The sequence below is a fragment of the Schistocerca cancellata genome, chromosome 1 (genome assembly GCF_023864275.1).
Source record: "Schistocerca cancellata isolate TAMUIC-IGC-003103 chromosome 1, iqSchCanc2.1, whole genome shotgun sequence".
Taxonomy (NCBI): Eukaryota; Metazoa; Arthropoda; class Insecta; order Orthoptera; family Acrididae; genus Schistocerca; species Schistocerca cancellata.
The window spans coordinates 137,657,337-137,678,244 of record NC_064626.1 but is presented as its reverse complement, the minus strand read 5'-3'; the positions used below and the strand labels follow the sequence as shown (position 1 = coordinate 137,678,244).

General features: G+C 43.4%; 1 protein-coding gene across 1 annotated transcript in view; it reads right to left on the bottom strand.

Annotated features, from left to right (window-relative positions):
* Positions 1–6,897: 6,897 nt before the first annotated feature.
* The window catches only part of LOC126100931 (translation initiation factor IF-2-like), an 80,800-nt gene continuing 66,789 nt past the window's right edge, over positions 6,898–20,908 (bottom strand). The window contains exon 4 of the mRNA XM_049911937.1: positions 6,898–7,384. Within this exon, the coding sequence (XP_049767894.1) occupies positions 6,898–7,384 (487 nt within the window). The remainder of the gene's footprint in view (positions 7,385–20,908) is intronic.

Sequence of the window (20,908 nt, the reverse complement as noted above, 5' to 3'; positions counted from 1 at the left end):
GGGGGTTTTTGCAGTGTTGAGAGGTAGACGCGGTTTTACAACCTCTGGTTAGATGATCATTGTAACAAAGACATTTTTCATAGCAGTAGGACTGTGGATGGGATTTGGAAGGTTCAACATTGTCGCAGTGGTGGTAAATCAGGGCTCCCTCTTTAAGGAGAAGGTTAATAGTGGAAGCAGATTCAATAAATACACAGACAATGGGGTTGGTTCCGTGATCATTGTTGGTCCGAAGGGCTCGATGACTTCTAAATTAGGTTTGGTGTTCAGTTCGGATTCCTCTTGAGATCCATGGTGATCGGTGCAGTGAGGGTGGGGGGACAGTGAGGAGGTTGAGGTTGTCTGTCACATAGTATTGTGGTAACGGGTATTTAACAGGCTTCGGACCAAAGGCAATATGAAGAATTTTGAAGAGGAGGTTGTGGTGTCACCGCCAGACACCACACTTGCTAGGTGGTAGCCTTTAAATCGGCCGCGGTCCGTTAGTATACGACGGACCCGCGTGTCGCTACTATCAGTGATTGCAGACCGAGCGCCGCCACACGGCAGGCCTAGTCTAGAGAGACTCCCTAGCACTCGACCCAGTTGTACAGCCGACTTTTCTAGCGATGGTTCACTGTTTACACACGCTCTCACTTGCAGAGACGACAGTTTAGCATAGCAAGGCGCCATATTCAGTTACTATGTATTCTGAACAGATAATATTGTGAATCACGTACCGTCAAGAGCGATGTTCATCATTAATGGATTAAAGTTAAGTATCCAACTAATTACGTCCGCTTTCTGAATTCTAATTACTTGTCATGTTCCAGACCTCACGTCAGTATAGTTCTTCCCTCCTCACGCCAGCCTGCGTGAGCTAAAACGCGTGCATTTCGGCCTCCTCTAGTAACACGGTGTTGGCTCTTCTGCCAACACAACGGAGATCACTGTGGAAATTGAGGTTGAGAGACTTGGTAATACAGGGACTTTTCTAGGAATGATTTGTAGCATGTTCAGGCTGAGTAGGTATTTTTTGCTTTCGAGTGTGAAGCATTTGAGTTTGAGGAATTTTGGATCTGGGTTGGAGGACAAAAGTGTGGTTTGTAGGGGTGTACAGTGGGTGGGGAGAGGAGGGCGAGAGGAGTTGTGTCCATATGCTGGGTGTCGTCAGGATCAGTTACTGGGTTTTTTTGTGTGAGAGTGAAACGGATGTAAGTGTTTTGTCGTTTTGTTGCTTTTTTAAGAGCTTTTGTGGGGAAGGGTGATTGTGGGATGGAGGGTGGCGAGCTGTGACGTAGTTCGGGGTTATCTTTGAGCAATGCAAGTCCTTCAGCATGATATGCATTGGTTGGTGCAGTGAGGGTCGATGAGGCGATGCTCATATTGTCATCTGAGGCAATTTTTGCTCAGCGGGCTGTTACGCATGTGGCAGTGGTGGATGTTGTGCCCGATGAGTATTGGCTGAACGGGAAATTAGATGGGTAAATGCAGACGGAGAGAGTTGCATAGGTTATGGTTGTTGTGGAAGAGGTTACTGTAGGTAAGGGAGGATAGGTGTAGGAAGTTGGTTGTGCTACGTGTGGTGATGGTGGCAGCAGGAGAAGTGTAGACGATAATTGTTGTGAGACGATCCATGATGGTGGACAGTGATGCGCAGCGTTGAGGGGGATGAGCGGACGCCAAAGGGGCGCTGGGACGACAGTGACGGGCTGTGGTGAAGTTGCAAATGATGAGAATGTCTCCGGTGTGATGCAGTGGCGGCAAAAAAACAAATGGCACCAGCGGCGGCGACGAACAGGAGATGAAACTGCGGTGACTGGCCGATGGAGGCGAAGACTGGCTGCCGATGACCAGTGGCGAGGGCGAGGTCGGGATGCGACGACGATGACTGTCAGCGTAGGAAATGACAGGTAGTGAGCACTGGCAGCGAAAGCATTGATTGGCAGTGTAAACTGGCAACAATGGCGAGGGCGACTGCGATGACGATAGCGTAGACATCTGGAAACATATCCCTATCGCAATTGTAAACCTGAGAGCAGACCAAGCAGTTTTTATTTACGAAATGAATAGGGGTTCCAACCCTAGAATGTGACCAAGAGAAGAGTTCGAAGATGTCCTGTAAGTCTTCTGGCCTCTACGGAGGACGATCGATGACAGTGCACCCAAGGCGTCGAATTGTTGTATTTGTCGCAGCCCACTGCTTCTTATCCACCAACATAGTTATGATGCACATCGCCATGATGCACGCTACAATTCGGAGCCCTCCAGTGGCAGAGGGCTGCAAGTACAAAGCCGGAGAAAACAGTTAGTACAAACTTTTAGAGGTTTCCACTTCATTCAAGATTTATTGTTGCAACAGTGCAAATGGAGTATAAGAAATCATTACATTTGCAGTTAGGTAGCACAAGCGGTTCCCTAGTACCAAGTATCAATCCATGATGAAACACCCGTATTAGTGTAAGTTCCGTGGCCAGCAAGGCTGGCGCTGACTCTATAGTGAATACTTCTCGGGTTACGTTATACCACACAAGCTCGTCTTGTTCATGTACTTTTGAAGAATTGTATACGAGACTGTGCTTAACCTGACACACAATATTCTTAGCGCAACGCAATCTGACTTTCAAAAATCCCTACAAAAGAATAGCCCTGACTAACATTAACCTATACCTTTCACAAATCACTTACCTCACCAAAACTCTTCGTTACTCGAACTACTGCAATACAGCGAGCGCCACTACTGCCAGCTAAATAAAAGATTCAAACTACGGAAGGCACTAACTACTGATAGGCATAGTTAGCAAATGAAAGATTTTGATAGAGAACAAACAATGTATTTACCTTAGTAGTGTTGAAAAACCATAATATACATGTTCATGACATCCAGTCTTACAAATTTCCAAACTCCATCTCTCTCCCCACATCCACCACTGCTGGCGGCTCACCTCCAACTGAGCAACGCTACGCGCTGTTCACATCCAGCTGCCGCTGCCCAACACTACAATGGCAGACAACAATGCAAACTAGCCACAGACTGCACACAGCACAGCCAGTGATTTTCATACAGAGCGCTACGTAACGTTGCCAATAAGAAAACCTAAACAGCCTACTTACATAGCCCCCATGCTCCCCACAAAAAATTTTACAATTTGTTTTGGGCAGTGGCCAATAATGATTTGATAAAATTTTTCATAATTACAATAACAAAGATATCAAATGCACACACTTATTGATACAATGTCGGTCAAAAGCTAAAATTTTCTCACAGTCCATAAAGACAGTCCTGATCATTCATCATAATAGTAGTTACACTTTTTTTTCACAAAGTCTCATTAGTAAAAGAAATTGCACACAGAAGTAGTGGATTTCCATGCAGTCTTGAAGAAGTAGTGTCGATTGGACACAAGTCCAGAGATAATGCTGGCCAGGGAAGTTACTGCACGTATTGCAGGTCACATGGAGTTTCATGGACAGTGTGTGGGCGAGTATCATACTGTTGGAACAACAAACCACCTTCCTGAAGTTGCTGCACGTATTGCAGGTCACATGGAGTTTCACGGACAGTGTGTGGACGAGCATCGTACTGTTGGAACAACAAATCACCTTCCTGTTGCAAGAAACACAATAGAATGGATATAACAGCAATCTGCACATACCAAGTGCTGGTTAGCGTCCCCTCCAGAAACACCAAAAGTGAACAAGAGTTGTAGTACCCCAGACCACAAGGCCTGCAGTGGGGAGATTGTGTCAGACAAGTGGACTCTATAAAACAGCGCTCACCAGGTCTACATTGTAGGCACAAACGACCGTCACTTGCATGCAGGCAGAATCTGCAATGATCGCTGAAGACCACAATGCGCCATTCCAAGATATCCTCTGACGGCACCACTTGACCCGTGCATGTCGATGTTGTGGTCTTAGTCGAGGACGCTGCTCGTAAACAGTTCGCAATAGTTCGTGTTGGTACGTCTATGCTCACAAGCCGTCCTACCTGTGCTGTGTTAACTGCGCGATCTGCCACAGCTGCCCTTACAATACGACGGTCCCGGCGGGCGTCTGTGCTGCGTGGACGTCCAGAACCTCGTCTGAGTGTGAGAATGTTCACGTGACCACTGATGCCGGCACTGGCGCACAGCTGACACAGCACGTCCAACGTGTGTGGAAACTCTCCAAAAGGACAATCGCGTCGCTCGGAAGGCCATAATTTGACTCCTTTCAAACTGCTGAGTTGGCTGTAGGAAGAACGAGTGTGTCTCCATGGCATGGTTACCTGCTTGCTTCACGTGTTTACACCACACTGAGCTTTCTACGAGGGTAATCCAAAAAGTAAAGTCTCCTATTTTTTATAAGTACGGAACTCTGTTTGTGTGGCAGTTGGTCACACTGTTATGAAGAGTGCTTCATGCACTGTGTGTAAACATGCGCACGCCGCGCTGAGGCGCTGTGTTGGCTTGGCAGCCGTTGAGAATGGAGCTCCCGTTTGATTTTACCGCCAAGTGCGAATTGCTCGCAGTTACACGGTTTTTGAACGCAAAGGGCACTGCGCCGATTGAAATCCATCGCCAATTGACGGAAGTGTATGGTGTGTCGTGCATGGATGTCAAAAATGTCCGTAAGTGGTGTACAGAGTTTGCAGCTGGTCGGACCGAAATTCAGGACGAACAAAGGAGACTGTCAATTTCTGAGGAGACAGTGTTGAAGGTTGAGTAAAGCATGCGCGAAGATCGTCGAATCACCCTCTATGATCCTGAGGTTTCTCGAAGCACCGCTCACAGAATTTTAACGGAAACATTGAACTACGGGAAGGTGTGCGAAAGGTGGGTGCCACGCATGCTGACTGAGGACCACATGCGGCAACGAGTTGATGCTTCCCGCGCATTTCTTCACCGCCTTGTAGCCGAACAGGACAACTTTCTGGACTCAGTTGTCACGGGTGACGAAAGCTGGGCATACCACTTTACACCTGAGACCAAGCAACAATCACGGCAGTGGCGGCATCCTTCTTCGTCAAAGCCTTGGAAATTCAAACAAACACTGTCTGCCGGTAAAGTCATGACAACCGTTTTCTGGGATCGGAAAGGGGTATTGTTGGTCGACTTTATACCCACTGGGACCACTGTTAACGCTGAAAGGTACTGTGATACTCTGAAAAAACTCAAACGGGCAATTCAGAACTGGAGAAGAGGAATGTTCAGCAAGGGTGTACACATTTTCCATGACAACGCTCGCCCACACATCGCTCGGCAAACCGTTGCTCTCCTGCAACAGTTTCAGTAGAACATAATCACCCAGTCACCCTATAGCGCTGATTTGGCGCCCAGTAACTATCACCTGTTCCCTAGGTTAAAAGAACATTTTGGCCGGAAAGCGATTCAGCTGCGACGACGAGGTGAAAGAAGAGGTTCATAAACTTGCTGAACAGCATGGCTGCAAGCTAGTATGACATGGGCATACAAAAACTGCCACAGCGTCTACAAAAATGCATCGACAGAAATGGTGATTATGTCGAAAAATAGCTAAATGTTCAAGCTATAAACTGATGTAAACCATTGTAGAAATAAACATCTCTACGACTTATAAAAAAATAGGAGACCTTACTTTTGGGACTACCCTCGTAATTGTAAGCATTCCCTGCTAAAGATCAAAGACAGATGACTCTCTACTAGCTATGCTACTAGACTGTCTGTTGGAGGACGACGCTTAAACCATTATCATTACATCTACCATCCCACGGGTGGCATACGCCGTCATCGGATAAAAATCTTTCCAGGCGTACTACTTTTTTTCCGGCTGCGTCTGTGGACGTGAATAAAGATGTAGAATGTTAACCGTTTTATTTAAAAAGCTTTAAGAGTTTTGACATAAAAAACCAGAGGCATTCTTTTTTGCATCTCTTTTCCAAACACTGTCCATCCGCTCAGCTGAATCTTCCAAATCCTCTGCCGTCTATACTTTATTTAATAAAATTGCAGCCAAATAGCCATATACAGTTACTTTGCTTAACATTTTACATTTACATTTTCATTTTACATTTTTGCATATTCGTTTATAGATTTCACTGTTTTACTGCACATTTCTATGTGTTATCGTTCATAGGCTTCGTCAAACAGTTCACATGCATATGTCGTGGTTGAGTCATGATAAGATTTGTTTTTGCAAATTAGATGATGAACGCCGTTAATAGGTAGTCTAGTTACGACATGTCACAGTTCAAAGTTTAGTGCCGTCCATGAGCGGTTCGTCGTTGCTTCGGTGCCATAGAACTCCGGCCAAATTTTTTCTCGATTATCCTCCATGATCTTCAGTTGATTTCTGGAGTCGTCCGGGGTGGCCGAGCGGTTCTAGGCGCTACAGTCTGGAGCTGCGCGACCGCTACGGTCGCAGGTTCGAATCCTGCCTCGGGCATGGATGTGTGTGATGTCCTTAGGTTAGTTACGCGTAAGTACTAAGTTCTAAGGGACTGATGACCTCAGAAGTTAAGTCCCATAGTGCTCAGAGCCATTTGCACCATTTTTTTTTTCCTGGAAGTTTGATGTCTTGAATAAGGAATGCTTCTCTGGCTAGCAAGTTCACTAGTCTAGATCTTGTTGTTTTTGAGAGACCTAGTGCTCTTTTTAGGTAAGTCGATTTTGCCTTTTCTAGTGTTTCTAGATTTTTTCCTGTCAGGTTGTCGCACATAACCTCCATCCCATAGGCCAGGATTGGCAAGATTTTTTTTTCTCCTTGAATTTTAATACCCTTTCCATACGACTAACTAGAAAAGAAATGCTCTGTAGTGTCGCAATTTAGAATTATCAAGTGACAGACGATGGCACAGTGGCTCATCCTTTCAGAACACTCCATTTTCTGGAGCAGAGGGTAGTTCCTGGTACTAGCGTTACCCATCGGAGAAGCTGAGAGAGCAGACGTGCACAAAAATCAGCAGCCGGTCACAGCAGGTCCGAGAAAATGCCTAAAGGGCCGAGCGGGTACGTATTTCGCAAGTGTCGGCGCCGCAGCGCGTGCCGTGCCGTGTGTACCTGTAAGGAAAGCGGCGGCCCGCGTGACGTAGCCGTCACGTGACCCGCGGCGGCGCGCCGGCCGGAGCGCCCGTGGCCGGCACTCAGTGTCCGGCGCTCGCTCCCCACGGACGTCACCGCCACAGCCACACAGCCGCTCCTCACACACGCCTGCGGGGCCGCCCGGTAAGTCTGCCCTGCTACCTGCTGCGCGCCTCTGCCCGCGCGTAGACGCCCACCGACGCTGCACTCGCGACGCGTTGTAAACAAACGCCCGAGCAACAGGTGGGCGGCGCCCGGCGTACCGGGGCGGGAAGTTCGAAAGCGACGGCGTGGGCCGCTGTGGCGAGCAGCTGATCTTGACAGTCACCGGCACCGCCGGCCGCGTTTCGCCTTTTCCTCTCCCGCTTTACATTATTTCGTTATTAGCTCTCCAAACTCTTTAACCTCCTCTTTAATCTCGCCTACCTTTGCGCCGATGGTCACGTATCATGCTTACCGCGCGCAACAGTGAAAATGTAAATTCCATTCAACTAGCTAATTCTTACAATTTCAGTTGAACTGATAACGAACATCACATACAAAACTAAAACTTATCTCTGGTTTTCTTTTTGCAAAGATTTTCATCCACAAAGGAAAAGAGAGGAAATTTGTTGCCAGCTTACGGATAACTTACATATGACAGGAATGAAACAATATAACAAAAATAGCATCCACCTCTCGAGTCCTACCAGTTCAGTACACTACATCATTTAGTAGTGTAGTTGGCAGTAACTGAAACTTCTCCTCGCGTTTTGTTTTGAAGTGTTTTTTTACAACTCACGAAAAATTTTGCAAAGATAATTAATCATCAACGCTTGGCCCATAAACACTTGAGGGAAAAATTACAACAACTCACTGGAATTACCAGTTCAGTACACTACATCATTTAGTACAGTAGATGGTAGTAACTGCAACTTGTCCTGTTTTGTTTTGAAGTGATTTTCTTACAACTCATGAAAAATTTTGTGAAGATAATAAATCACCAACGCTAGGCCCATAAACACTTGAGGGAAAAATTCCAACAATGCAGTGGATCGAATTCGAAGCTGGTAAACTGTTTGGCCTACAAATTCGAGGGCTTGCCAGCTACGAGCAAGACGATGAAATGTTACAATGTGAGGAGAAGTTTCTGTAGGAAAATTTTAAAAATGTTTGCCAATTCGAGGCAATATACAAGTTATTGCTGCAGTGGTTAACGGTTTCGGCCTGACGCGCCCATTCTCAAATCACACACGCTGATACCATCTGTAACTAGTTATACAACATGGTGCCAAAAGGTAGCAGTATTTTTGTACAAGAATGTCAAAACTGTGAGCGACAAATACTCTCACTGATAAAAGAGCCTACGTGTGTACTTTAACAGTCGTTCACTTATGTAATAAAATGGAATGCCTACAGGTGACCTTTCGATGTTATTTATTATATTGCAACCACTTTCAGTGATTAAGTACATCATCTTCAAATCTTAACTCAAGCTGAAGGGGTTAACTCCAGTCGTAAACACGACTCCATGAGAAACCAGTTCACAGATGTTGGCCACTGATGGAATCGCGTGTACTATTGGAGTTAACCCCCTCTGTGTCAGTTAAGACCTAAGGATGGTGTACTGAATCACCGACACAGGTAGCCATTTAATAAGTAATATCGAAGGGACGGTTGTAGGTGTTCCAAAACTCAACCAAACGTACCAATAAGAGTATTTGTTGCTCAGAATTTGACTTTCTTCTACAAAGCTGTTCGTGCTCTTTGGCACCATTTTACATAACCAGTTACGGTTGATAACAAGGTGTGCGGTTTGTGAATAGACAAGTCAGCCCGAAACCGGCAACCATTGCAGCAATAAACTGTACGTTCATGAAAATGAAAAAGACAAAATAAAAAATATATCAAATTTTCCTTAAAAGTATTTGTTTCTACTTCTTAGGAAATAAGAGAGCACAAAATTATAACTAGGTAGTGGGTGAACTGTTGTCATACTATAAAAAGTTTCGCGATAATGTTTCAAGCATTATCCGATTTCGTTCCTCAAAACTGCGCGTCAATTTCTGACGAATATGGCGAATGGTTTCACCCAGTTATTACAGTACAGTCACGAAGAATTGGTACAGAGGGGAGTGGTCTCCTGTTCTTTTATAAGTGGAACATCCCGACTTAGCTTATAAGCGTGAGAGAAGCTTAAACGCGCAGCCAATTTATACTTCGATCAAAAATTCTTCAAAATGTCAGATCTGAACATTGATGATCGTAAAAGTTGTGAGAGATAGGTACTCTAACAGCACCTACTGAAATTTCTTCGTTCATTATAAATTAATGGATTATTTTTATATGTCTGATAATTTCTATAAGATTCTGTAAAAAAAATTGAAATTCTTTTGGTTTAGTTTAATAATTTTGTGAAATGAAGTTTATTGAATTTTATCAGTGCAGGTGTTTCCTGTTTTTCAAGTGACTCTTCAGGTCAGCGATTCACAATCGGTGGTAAATTACGTATAATAAACATTTTGGTGTCTATTACTTCTTTAATAAATATGTATATTGGTGACAGAAATCTGGAAATAATTAGTTTTTTTCGGATTTCTTTCTATTATGTCTAAATAAAGGTAAAAATCCTAATAAAAAATATACAAATTTTCGACGAAGATTTTTGCACAGTGCTACTGGTCGCAAATATAGTCAAAAACATGGGGTATTTGAATTACTATTGGAAACGAGACATTTCTTATGCAGGAGGTACCTGGAAACAGGAAAAACCCGGGAACCTGTAGTTTTTTTGTTTAAAACACAATTTTAGAGTGTTGCCAGTGCGTTGAGAAGTTTGCGCACTAATCGAAAATCTAGAGGACTTCCTGATGGGACAAATTTAAATCTGCTCTTTGTATGCATCTAGGCTTCATTCAAAAGAAAATTATCAATTTAGTATTTCAGTCGCTTCTATTTTGAACACCATTTCCCTTTCCAATGGTTATGCCATCATTATCAGATAGATTAAGATATTTTTAAGTCGTAGGATTAATTTTTGGCATGTCGGTGTGTTGTCTATTTATCAGAGAGCGATGAGGCAAAATGACTATATTTCGTCTTGCAACATTTATAAAATACTGTGATACTAAAATATGTAGTGACAACATATGTAGTGTACTATGGCAGCATACAGCAAACGTATTCATCCAGATATGTAGACAAGAGGATACACAACATTCTTGCCTCATCGCTACCTGCAAAATACGATGACACATGTTTCCATATCCCTAGATATGGAAACATGTATCACATGTAACTACACCTGATGATGATGGCATTACCACCGAAATGTTTGTTGGTCATTTAAATAAAAATGAATGAAGCTGTAAATCCTTAATCTTTTTGTGTATTATCTAATAAACTATAGTCCTAGATAAACAGTCCATTATGGACGAAGTATTTGGCATACCTAGACTTGCAAGCTAAGTAGAAAAATAATCAGGAGCAGTATTTGTCTTCTTCTTCTGACAACGAGAAATTAAGACCTAATACAGGGGCTTACCGACAATCATTCTTTCCACGCTCCATTCGCGAAAGAAAAAAAGAAGGGGGGGGGGGGGTGAGATTGTTGTACGAGAAGTACCTTCCGCCACACCCAGTTAGGTGGTGTTCGGAGTATGATGTGGATATTCTTGTTAGATCTTTAAGTGCAGATTCGTTGCTGTACATAAAAGCCATTGGTAAGACGGCTCGTGGAGAACTGCCCCAAAGACTCGTAGCTCATACAAAGTTCTGCAGGCAGGGTGTTATTTAGTATTTAAACAATGCTTTTCAAATTTTTATTTTTTCAGTGTCAATTTTACGACAGTCTTTTTGGAAAATGCACCGACAGCTGCTAAATGAAATTCTTTACTCTGCTACCAGTCTCAATTCACAGATCGTAATCGGCCTGTGAAACATACTTCATTCTAAACTTAAGCTTGACTCGCAGAGAACATCTATAAGTCATGTTTTGTGATCAGACACAGAGTTAACATAATGTTCTGTAACAGTTACGCTTATTTTGATGTTAGAGTTAATAGTTTTCCGCAGCTGTATTGTTTATGGCCTGCTCAGTGAAATTTTAGTACAAGAAAAGAGATTTACTGGGCAACTATCTGCAATGTCTTTAACACAATGGGTTACAGCTGTGGAGCATCGCCTTTCGAAAGCGTTAATGTTCACTGACATACGTCCATATCGAAGATGCTATCTCATAGTAAATTCCAGCCAATTCATGTATGTAAAATTAGGTTCATTCCTCGTTTTCTGATTGTTCAAAAAGCATCTTAGATGATGTACTATCCATATGGTGAAACATATTTCTCAAAGGCTACAGATTCAGACTAAATAGACAACTGGCTTCTTTGTAATGAGAAAGTTAGAGCATTTGTCAAACTTTTAAAGTGCCCTAACACCCATAGTTTAGAATGAAGGTAACCATTTTTATTGATTCCCGTGCATTACAACAGCTGTACGACATTTCCAATGTTCTAAATGATCGTATCTAAAGTAACTTATTTATTTTTTGCCATTTTTTTTTTGTCAGACATATCATCACGTTGATAGACTTGTGATGAGAAGCGCAGCAACAAAATGGTTTCGCCTTTTGCAAACTACCGCTCTAATATTTACCTGCATTTATTTTAAATAATCAATACTGAATTTGAATACTGATACCTCGAGCTCGATTTGAGCCTGAGTAACCACCAGACTGAAAGCTAGTGTTTCTATAGGTGCCACCCCTCTCCGTTTCCATGTTTCTGCTCGCTTTTAGAAATTACAAAACAGTGGTGTGAATAATTCTGTCTAACCAACTGTCTGCCAGACTGGGTACTGAATATCTGCAACGATGATCGACAATCATCCAGTTGACATTAATTCTCAGTCTACGTTGGGCTGCTAGCGGTTACTTCGTTAGGAGCTGTTTACAAGTTTACGAGAACCTGTTTGCCACGAGAAAGCACCAACGATGGTGTGCGTATTTCTCGCTCATTAACCCAACGGAGATTAATTACGGTAGGTATCGACTTCTTCGTTGAAAGTTAAAGGCCACAAAACCAAGAAAAGAAACATTAGGTATTCACGAAATAGTGTAGAGAGTCATTTTCTAGCAACAAAATAACATCAAAAAGTGAAAATAATTACTGTTAAGACTACCAGACTACCTGCACAATAGACACCATGTTGTTGGAGATGACAAACTATCCGAACAGTTGATCAAAGCTCTACAAATCCTAGCAAACTGGTAGCTAAGGTAACAGATTTCAGTACTTAAACAACTGTTTTAGGTGAAATTTTCAGTGGCACGTGTAATAGTGAAAATCTTGTATTTTCAAGTATCAGTAAAATATGAACACGCTGATGATGGCACAAACGTGCTAATGGATGATTTTGTAAGATAGGTAACGAGAGAACAATTTGTACTTCACAAACAAAGCCGAAATTCAATCCTATAAATTCTTCTTCAAAAGAGGCAAAACTCAATCCTTTAAAGTCGTCTTCTTCTTCTTCTTCTTGATTGAAATCATCTGTCCCTGGGTCGTCGGCTCTTTCCAACTGGTTTACAATTGATAACTTGTCTGACTAATCTGTCTTCCCTCAGTCTGCTGATGTGTTATTCTATGAAGTTAACCTACATTATCAATTCCTCTGAAACAGTGGGAACTCCTTCGTGTCCTTCCCAATAACACACTACTAACGTGGACAGGATATGAGTGTTGATGTAAGTATACGGGTAGATGTGACGGATGGCCTGTTGAGATCTGAGAGGATTTGCGTCACTGAAACGAGGTCACAGCTCTTTGGAGAATGTCTCAGTGGCGAAGGCAGACAGAACCTTGGGCCCGTGTTTACTTTGGGGTCAGTTCAGCTTCTTGCCGATTGTAGGAGCGCTTCGCGTAGCGCCAAAGAAGTGTACGTTCCTGACGCCACCAAAAGAAAGAAATAGGCTCTACCTCATAGAACGTAATAAATGGAAAAGAGAATGTAATGAAAATAATGTCGCGATCCTCTGGATAAGTAGCTTCTCGAAAAAAAAAAAAAGAAAATGTTTTATTGAGTACTCTCTTTGACAACATGCTATTACCATGAGATACGTAAAATAAATCGAGTTATTGCACTTGGCATAGAACGTGACGCCAATAATAAAATATAATCTGAGTGGTCCTTTTATACATTTTGTTAGTGACGTCGCTGTATCACCTATTCTAAGTATATTGACTTCAATTTTTGCAGACCCTATGACGCTCTGTGGTAAGGAAATCAGTGATCAACAAACAGTCTTTATTCAAGCTGAAGGTTATCGTCGTTATCATGGTATTCTTTAAATATTTAGAAGTTGTGGGGCAACGAGTTCAGAATGTGGGTTGTTTCACGATACCGAGGTTGGTTGATTCCGTCGGTAAATGCTATACCGCGAGGTCTTCGTTGCAGTGTGTTAGATGCAACGCAATGCAGCCTCCGTTTTGCAACATCGCCTCAAGTGCGAGCGAAATTCTTGTAACGTGCCTGTCGATTCCGAGCGGTGTTCCTATTGTAAGCGGTCTGCTTATATGAAGCGACAAATGGTCGTACGGCTCAATAAGGAAGTTGCTGCAAACACTGTACTTTACCGAACAGTACATTTATGTTTTGCCACTTTGTCTAGAACACTACGTCGTTTCCCACGTTGTGTCTTACATGATACATGTTTGCTATGTTGCAAAAATTAATCGATATTTTTTCTTCCACACTTCAGGTTTTAAGCGTTTGCCTGTTTCTTGTCCTTCCCAGACTTCTTTGGCACACCGGATTACAATTTCTGGCATTGTAATTTAGTCTGACACTCTTCCTTCTGTCGACAGTTTCACGCCATTTTCACCTGTTCTCTTCGATTTTGTTTCTTGCGATACATATGTTTAATTTCTTCTTAACGCCCCTGTTTCTTAATCTGTCTACTCTCCTACAGCCTTTGACAGCGGTAAGAAATCTCATTTCAGCTGCCTGGATCTTTGTTTGCTGTTGTCTGTAAATGACCCACAACTCAGTTTCGTAGGGTACTTTGGAGTTACACATTACTTTGTAAAATTTCAGTCGTGCTGTTGTTTGTGTCTTGTTCTAAAGAAGCTTTTTATTGTTCGACATATGTTTTAATATTTTGCTGTTGTTTGTGTCTTGTTCTAAAGAAGCTTTTTATTGTTCGACATATGTTTTAATATTTTGCTGTTGTTTGTGTCTTGTTCTAAAGAAGCTTTTTATTGTTCGACATATGTTTTAATATTTTGCTACTTTGCCGTCTATATCTTTGTCGTACTCGCAAATGATATCACATCTCAGATAAATAAAACGGCTGACCTGTTCTGCTACTGTGCTGCTCACATCCATTTTTTTGTTATGGGTTCCTAACCTATAAAAGCCACTGTCATAGTTTTCTTTGTGAATGTAGTCATATTAACAGGTCATACATCCAAGTTGCTGACAAGAATAATATACAGAAGAATGAAAAAGAAAACGGATAATGTGTTGGATGCTGATCATTTCGCCGTTAGGAATGGTAAAGACTCCAGAGAGGCAATTCTGTTGCGGGTGATAATGGAAGCAAGGCTGAAGAAAAATCAAGATACGTTCATAGGATTTGTCGATCTGGAAAAAGTATTGGACAATGTAAAATTGTACAAGATGTTCGAAATTCTGAGAAAATAGGGGTAAGCCATGGGGAGAGACGGGTAATACACAATATGTACAAGAGCCAAGAGGAAATAATAAGAGTGGACGATCAAGAACGAAGTGCTTGGATTAAAAAGGATGTAGTCTTTCCTCATACTGGTCAATCTGTACATCGGAGAAGCAATGACAGCATAGAAGAAAGGTTCAGGAGTGGAATTCAAATTCAAGGTGAAAAGATATCAGTGATACAATCCGCTGATGACATTGCTATACTGAGTGAAAGCGAAGAAGAACTGCAGGATTTGCTGAAAGGAGTGAACAGTCTAATTAGTACAGAATATGGACTGACAGTAAATGGAAGAAAGACGAAAGTAATTAGAAGCAGTAGAAATGAGAACAGCGTGAAACTTAACATCAGGATTTATGGTCACGAAATAGATGAAGTTAAGGAATTCTACTACGTAGGTAGCAAAATAGCCAAACATGGAAGGAGAAAAGAGGACATCAAAAGCAGACTAGCACTGTCAAAAAGGGCATTTCTGACCAAGAGAAGTCTAGGAAGAAACTTCTGAGGATGGACGTTAGGAGCACAGCATTTTATGGTAGTGAAACGTGGACTATGGGAAAACCGGTACAGAAGAGAATCGAAGCATTTGATATGTGGTGCTACAGACGAATGTTGAAAATTAAATGGACTTATAAGTTACGCTACGGTACTGTGCAGAATCGGAGAGGAAAGGACTGTATGGAAAACAATGGTAAGGGGAAGGGACAGGATGACAGAACATCTGTTAAGGCATCAGGAAATGTACTAGAGGGAGCTGTAGATGGTAAGAGAACTGTAAAGAAAGACAGACATTGGAATAGATCTAGCAAATACTTGAGGACGTAGGTTGCAAGTGCTACTCGGAGATGAAGAGGTTGACACAGGAGAGGAATTCAAAAAAAAAAGGCTCTAAGCACTATGGGACTTAACATCTGAGGTTATCAGTCCGCTAGACTTAGAACTTCTTAAACCTAACTAACCTAAGGACATCACACACATCCATGCCCGAGGCAGGATTCGAACCTGCGCCCGTAGCAGCAGCGCGGTCCCGGACTGAAGCGCCTAGAACCGTTCGGTCACATCAGCCGGCGTGAGGAATTCGTGGCGGGCCGCACCAAACCAGTCAGAAGACTGATAACTCAAAAAAGAAAAATACTCGTATTGTTATCTTCGGCTGTTTTGTTTGTTAAAATTGGGGGTTCAATATTTATGACAAGAAGATGGTATTCAAAGAACTCTATAGTCCAAGATGTCCTAGTCGCCCTTAATATCGTTGATAATCGATTTCTTGTGGCTAGGTGTCATAGATCGATACAGACGTCGATTGAAATCACATTAGTTAGTTCGAGTAGTAGACGGTACTGGCCACAACGTAACCAGTCATGCATCCATTTATGTGTCACAAACTGCAGCCGCGAAATTTGAGCGAAATCTTAGAAGGTGGTGATCAGCAAGCAGGAGGACCGCCCACGGTGCACCTACGTACATGACCGAGGAACCAGCCTCCAGCAGCCAGCTGCGAGCCGCTCACCTTGGTAACGGCGCGAGGGCCTTCGCCTTGGCCGCCACTTGCCGCTCGGTCCACGAGCAGTTCCACGCGCTCTGCACTGACAGCCATCCGCACGTTTGTTAACGAAATGCAGCTGACTGTGGTCACAGCAGTATTGTGTAAATGGAGTCCACCGATACAAGTACCTCCCGCCTTGTACATCAAGGTACGCCCAGTGTCAAAGGAAAAGTGCCAACTAATCTCTCGATACATACAGAGATCTCTTATTAGAGTCAAATCTCCTGTGTACGTTCAACAGGACGGTAGTGAGTATTCGGTTTAACGGTGTATTATTAACAGAGCCAGCAAAACATGAAAACTTGGTTCAAATGGCTCTGAGCACTATGGGACTTAACATCTGAGGTCATCAGTCCCCTAGAACTTAGAACTACTTAAACCTAACTCACCTAAGTAAATTACACACATCCATGCCCGAGGCAGGATTCGAACCTTCGACCGTAGCGGTCGTGCTGTCCCAGACTGAAGCGCCTACAACCGCTCGGACACATCGGCCGGCCATGAAAACTTGCCAGTAATCTAGTAGCGACTGAGTAGCGCTGCAAGGTGGTAGCAGACAGTGCGACGGCGAGAAACACACGGTATATACATCTGCATCTACATACATACTCTGCAAACCACTGTCAAGTGCATGGAAGAGAGTGGTTCCCAACTGTACCACGTATTAGGTTTTCTCCACTTTCATTTGCGTATATACACTACTGGCCATTAAAATTGCTACACCACGAAGATGACGTGCTACAGACGTGAAATTTAATCGACAGAAGAAGATACTATGATATGCAAATGATTAGTTTTTCAGAGCATTCAGACAAGGTAAGCGCCGGTAGCGACACCTACAACGTGCTGACATGAGAAAAGTTTCCAGTCGATTTCTCATACACAAACAGCAGTTGACCGGCGTTGCCTGGTGAAACGTTGTTGTGATGCCTCGTGTAAGGAGGAGAAATGCCTACCATTGCGTTTCCGACTTTGATAAAGGTCGGATTGAAACCTAGCGCGATTGCGGTTTATCGTATCGCGACATTGCTGCTCGCGTTGGTGCAGATCCAATGACTGTTAGCAGAATATGGAATCGGTGATTTCGGGAGGGTAATACGGAACGCCATGCTGGATCCCAACGGCCTCGTATCACTAGCAGTCGAAATGACAGGCATCTTATCCGCATGGCTGTAATGGATCGTGCAGCCACGCCTCGATCCCTGAGCCAACAGATGGGGACGTTTGCAAGACAACAACCATCGGCACAAACAGTTCGACGACGTTTGCAGCAGCATGGACTATCAGCTCGGAGACAATGACTGCGGTTACCCTTGACGCTGCATCACAGACAGGAGCGCCTGCGATGGTGTACTCAACGATAAACCTGGGTGCGCGAATGGCAAAACGTCATTTTTTTGGATGAATTCAGGTTCTGTTTACAGCATCATTATGGTCGCAGCCGTGTTTGGCGACATCGCGGTGAACGCACATTGGATGCGTGTATTCGTCATGGCCATACTGGCGTATCACCCGGCGTGATGGTATGGGGTGCCATTTGTTACACGTCTCGGTCACCTCTTGTTCGAACTGACGGCACTTTGAACAGTGGACGTTACATTTCAGATGTATTACGACCCTTCATTCATTCCCTGTGAAACCCTGCGTTTCAGCAGGATAATGCACGACCGCATGTTGCGGGCCTTTCTGAATACAGAAAATGTTCGACTGCTGCCCTGGCCAGCACGTTCTCCAGAGCACTCAGCAATAGAAAACGTCTGGTCAATGGTGGCCGAGCAACTGGCTCGTCACAATACGCCAGTCACTACTCTTGATGACCTGTGGTATCGTGTTGAAGCTGCATGGGCAGCTGTACCTGTACACGCCATCCAAGCTCTGTTTGACTCAATGCCCAGGCGTCTCAATGCCGTTATTACGGCCAGAGGTGGTTGTTCTGGTTACTGATTTCTCAGGATCTATGCAGTAAAATTGCGTGAAAATGTAATCACAAGTCAGTTCTAGTATAATATATTTGTCCAGTGAATACTCGTTCATAATCTGCATTTATTCTTGGTGAAAAAATTTTAATGGTCAGTAGTGTATGTTTATCTTTAAAGACAATATTTTGAACATGACTGCACGAAAGCAACGGTTACGTAACAGCAAGTGTAATAGACAGCCAACCAGTTGCAATAAATGGTGGTTTTCAAGTAACCTTTTTCCCTGGTTTCAACAGATTTAAACCCTGTCTTCCTCAGAAGGACAACCTGCATATAATGCGATAACATAACTTCCAACCAAAACGTCATGGACCAATATTACGTGTCAAACGGAAATTACTCTCTACAAAAAGTATAGCAATGTCAAAAACAACATGACGTGTACCAACATAGGACAAGTCAAACAATGGAAAATCCAGGATGAAAAGGATAGTTGCTACTGACCATATAGCAGAATGCTGAGTCGCACAAAGAAGGACAAGTAGTACTTACAAACTTCACATTAGCAATTAGTCAGTAAAACTGTCTCCGCATGACGTGTGTTGGCAACAGTCTTTATGTCCACATGTAAAAGTTAAGGCCCCATAGAATCAAGAGAAAAACGAATCTCTTAAAGTAACAGACCATGTTGATAGTTACATGCCGACTGAAGGGAATGGAGAGCGTGGGTTCCAGAAAAACAAATCCAGAGGCGCATGCCTATTCCTTGTATCCACGCTCTCCACTCTCCCTCAGTCAGCATGTAGCTGTTAACATGGGCTGTTATTTTAAGAGATTCGTTTTATTGATGTGACAATCCCTTGAGCCTAGATGCTTTAACTTTTACATGTGGACATATAGACTGTTGACAACGCATGTCATATGGAGACAGCTTTACTGACTGGTTGCCAATGTGAAGTTTGCAAGTACTACTTGTCCTAATTGGTATACATGATGTTGTTTGTGACATTTCTACATTTGCTGTACAGAGTAGCTTCTGTTTGGCAGGTAAATTGGTCCAAGACGTTAGGATTGTAAGTTTTGTTATCGCATTGTATGCACGTTGTCCTTCTGAGGAAGACAGGTTTCAATCCGTCGCAACCATGGTAAAGGTTATTTGAAAACCAGCATTTTGTCTATCGATTGTTGGCTGTCTATTACAATAGTCTGTTACAATAGCATCTGCTGTGACAGAGTGAAAGAAGGGGATGGTCCCCCTGTCAGTGTTCCCTCCTGTTTCACACGTCAAAGACCACAAAAAGCGCTTCATAGTGTTAATTTGAGAACTGGTGCCCTCTGGCTTCACCTGCAAAGTGCAGATGTGAGTGGAGGATGGAGTGACTTTGTGAGGACAGAGTAGTGCGTGGAGGAGTCGGGTGAGAGGCGCAGGCAGACGAGACGAGAGAGGGAGGGAACCTGGGGCTGCCTGAGATAAGCCAGCAGCGGCGTGACAGCGAGAGGGGCCGACGCGGCCGGCCGCCGCCCACGCCCACCTACCGGCGCTGCGGCCTCTTCAAAAGGACAGCCGCCGCCGAGGCTGCCCCCAGCTCTGCCGCACCCACGGCTGCCTCTCTGTTGTGGGGGAGAGGTCTCCGTTGGCTACGACAAAATGCAGCCAGCTGCTGAAGTTTTGTGATCTGTCCGAGGCGTTTCATTGTGTGGATCGTGGCACTCTTTCGTAAAAGCTAAAATTTTACCTAAGTAATGGTTTTACGAACCATTTAAGGAAAAGAGGCCACGTTTTTGTGCTGAATGATTTTTAAAAAAGTGCTGGGCGAAGAGAAAAATTTAGTTGCTTAGAGCGAAAATAAAAAGGAACTTCCACAGGGTTCAATTTTTGGTCCACTCCTTTTACTTTTTTGTGTGAATGATCTTCCACTCTATATTCAAGTGTTTCTTGCAGATGACACTAGCATTATACCCAACTTTGTTATAGAGAATGCTGTTGCTGTTGTTGTGGTCTTCAGTCCTGAGACTGGTTTGATGCAGCTCTCCATGCTACTCTATCCTGTGCAAGCTTCTTCATCTCCCAGTACTGCAACCTACATCCTTCTGAATCTGCTTAGTGTATTCATCTCTTGGTCTCCCTCTAAGATTTTTATCCTCCACACTGCCCTCCAATACTAAATTGGTGATCCCTTGATGCCTCAGAACATGTCCTACCAACCGATCCCTTCTTGTAGTCAAGTTGTGCCACAAACTCCTCTTCTCCCCAATTCTGTTCAATACTTCCTCATTAGTTATGTGATCTACCCATCTAATCTTCAGCATTCTACTGTAGCACCACATGTCGAAATCTTCTATTCTTGTCCAAACTATTTATCGTCCATGCTTCACTTCCATACATGGCTACACTCCATACAAATACTTTCAGAAACGACTTCCTTACACTTAAATCTATACTCAATGTTAACAAAAAATGGCTCTGAGCACTATGGGACTCAACATCTTAGGTCATAAGTCCCCTAGAACTTAGAACTACTTAAACCTAACTAACCTAAGGACATCACACACACCCATGCCCGAGGCAGGATTCGAACCTGCGACCGTAGCAGCCTCGCGGTTCCGGACTGCAGCGCCAGAACCGCACGGCCACCGCGGCCGGCCCAATGTTAACAAATTTCTCTTCTTCAGAAACGCATTCCTTGCCATTGCCAGTCTACTTTTTATA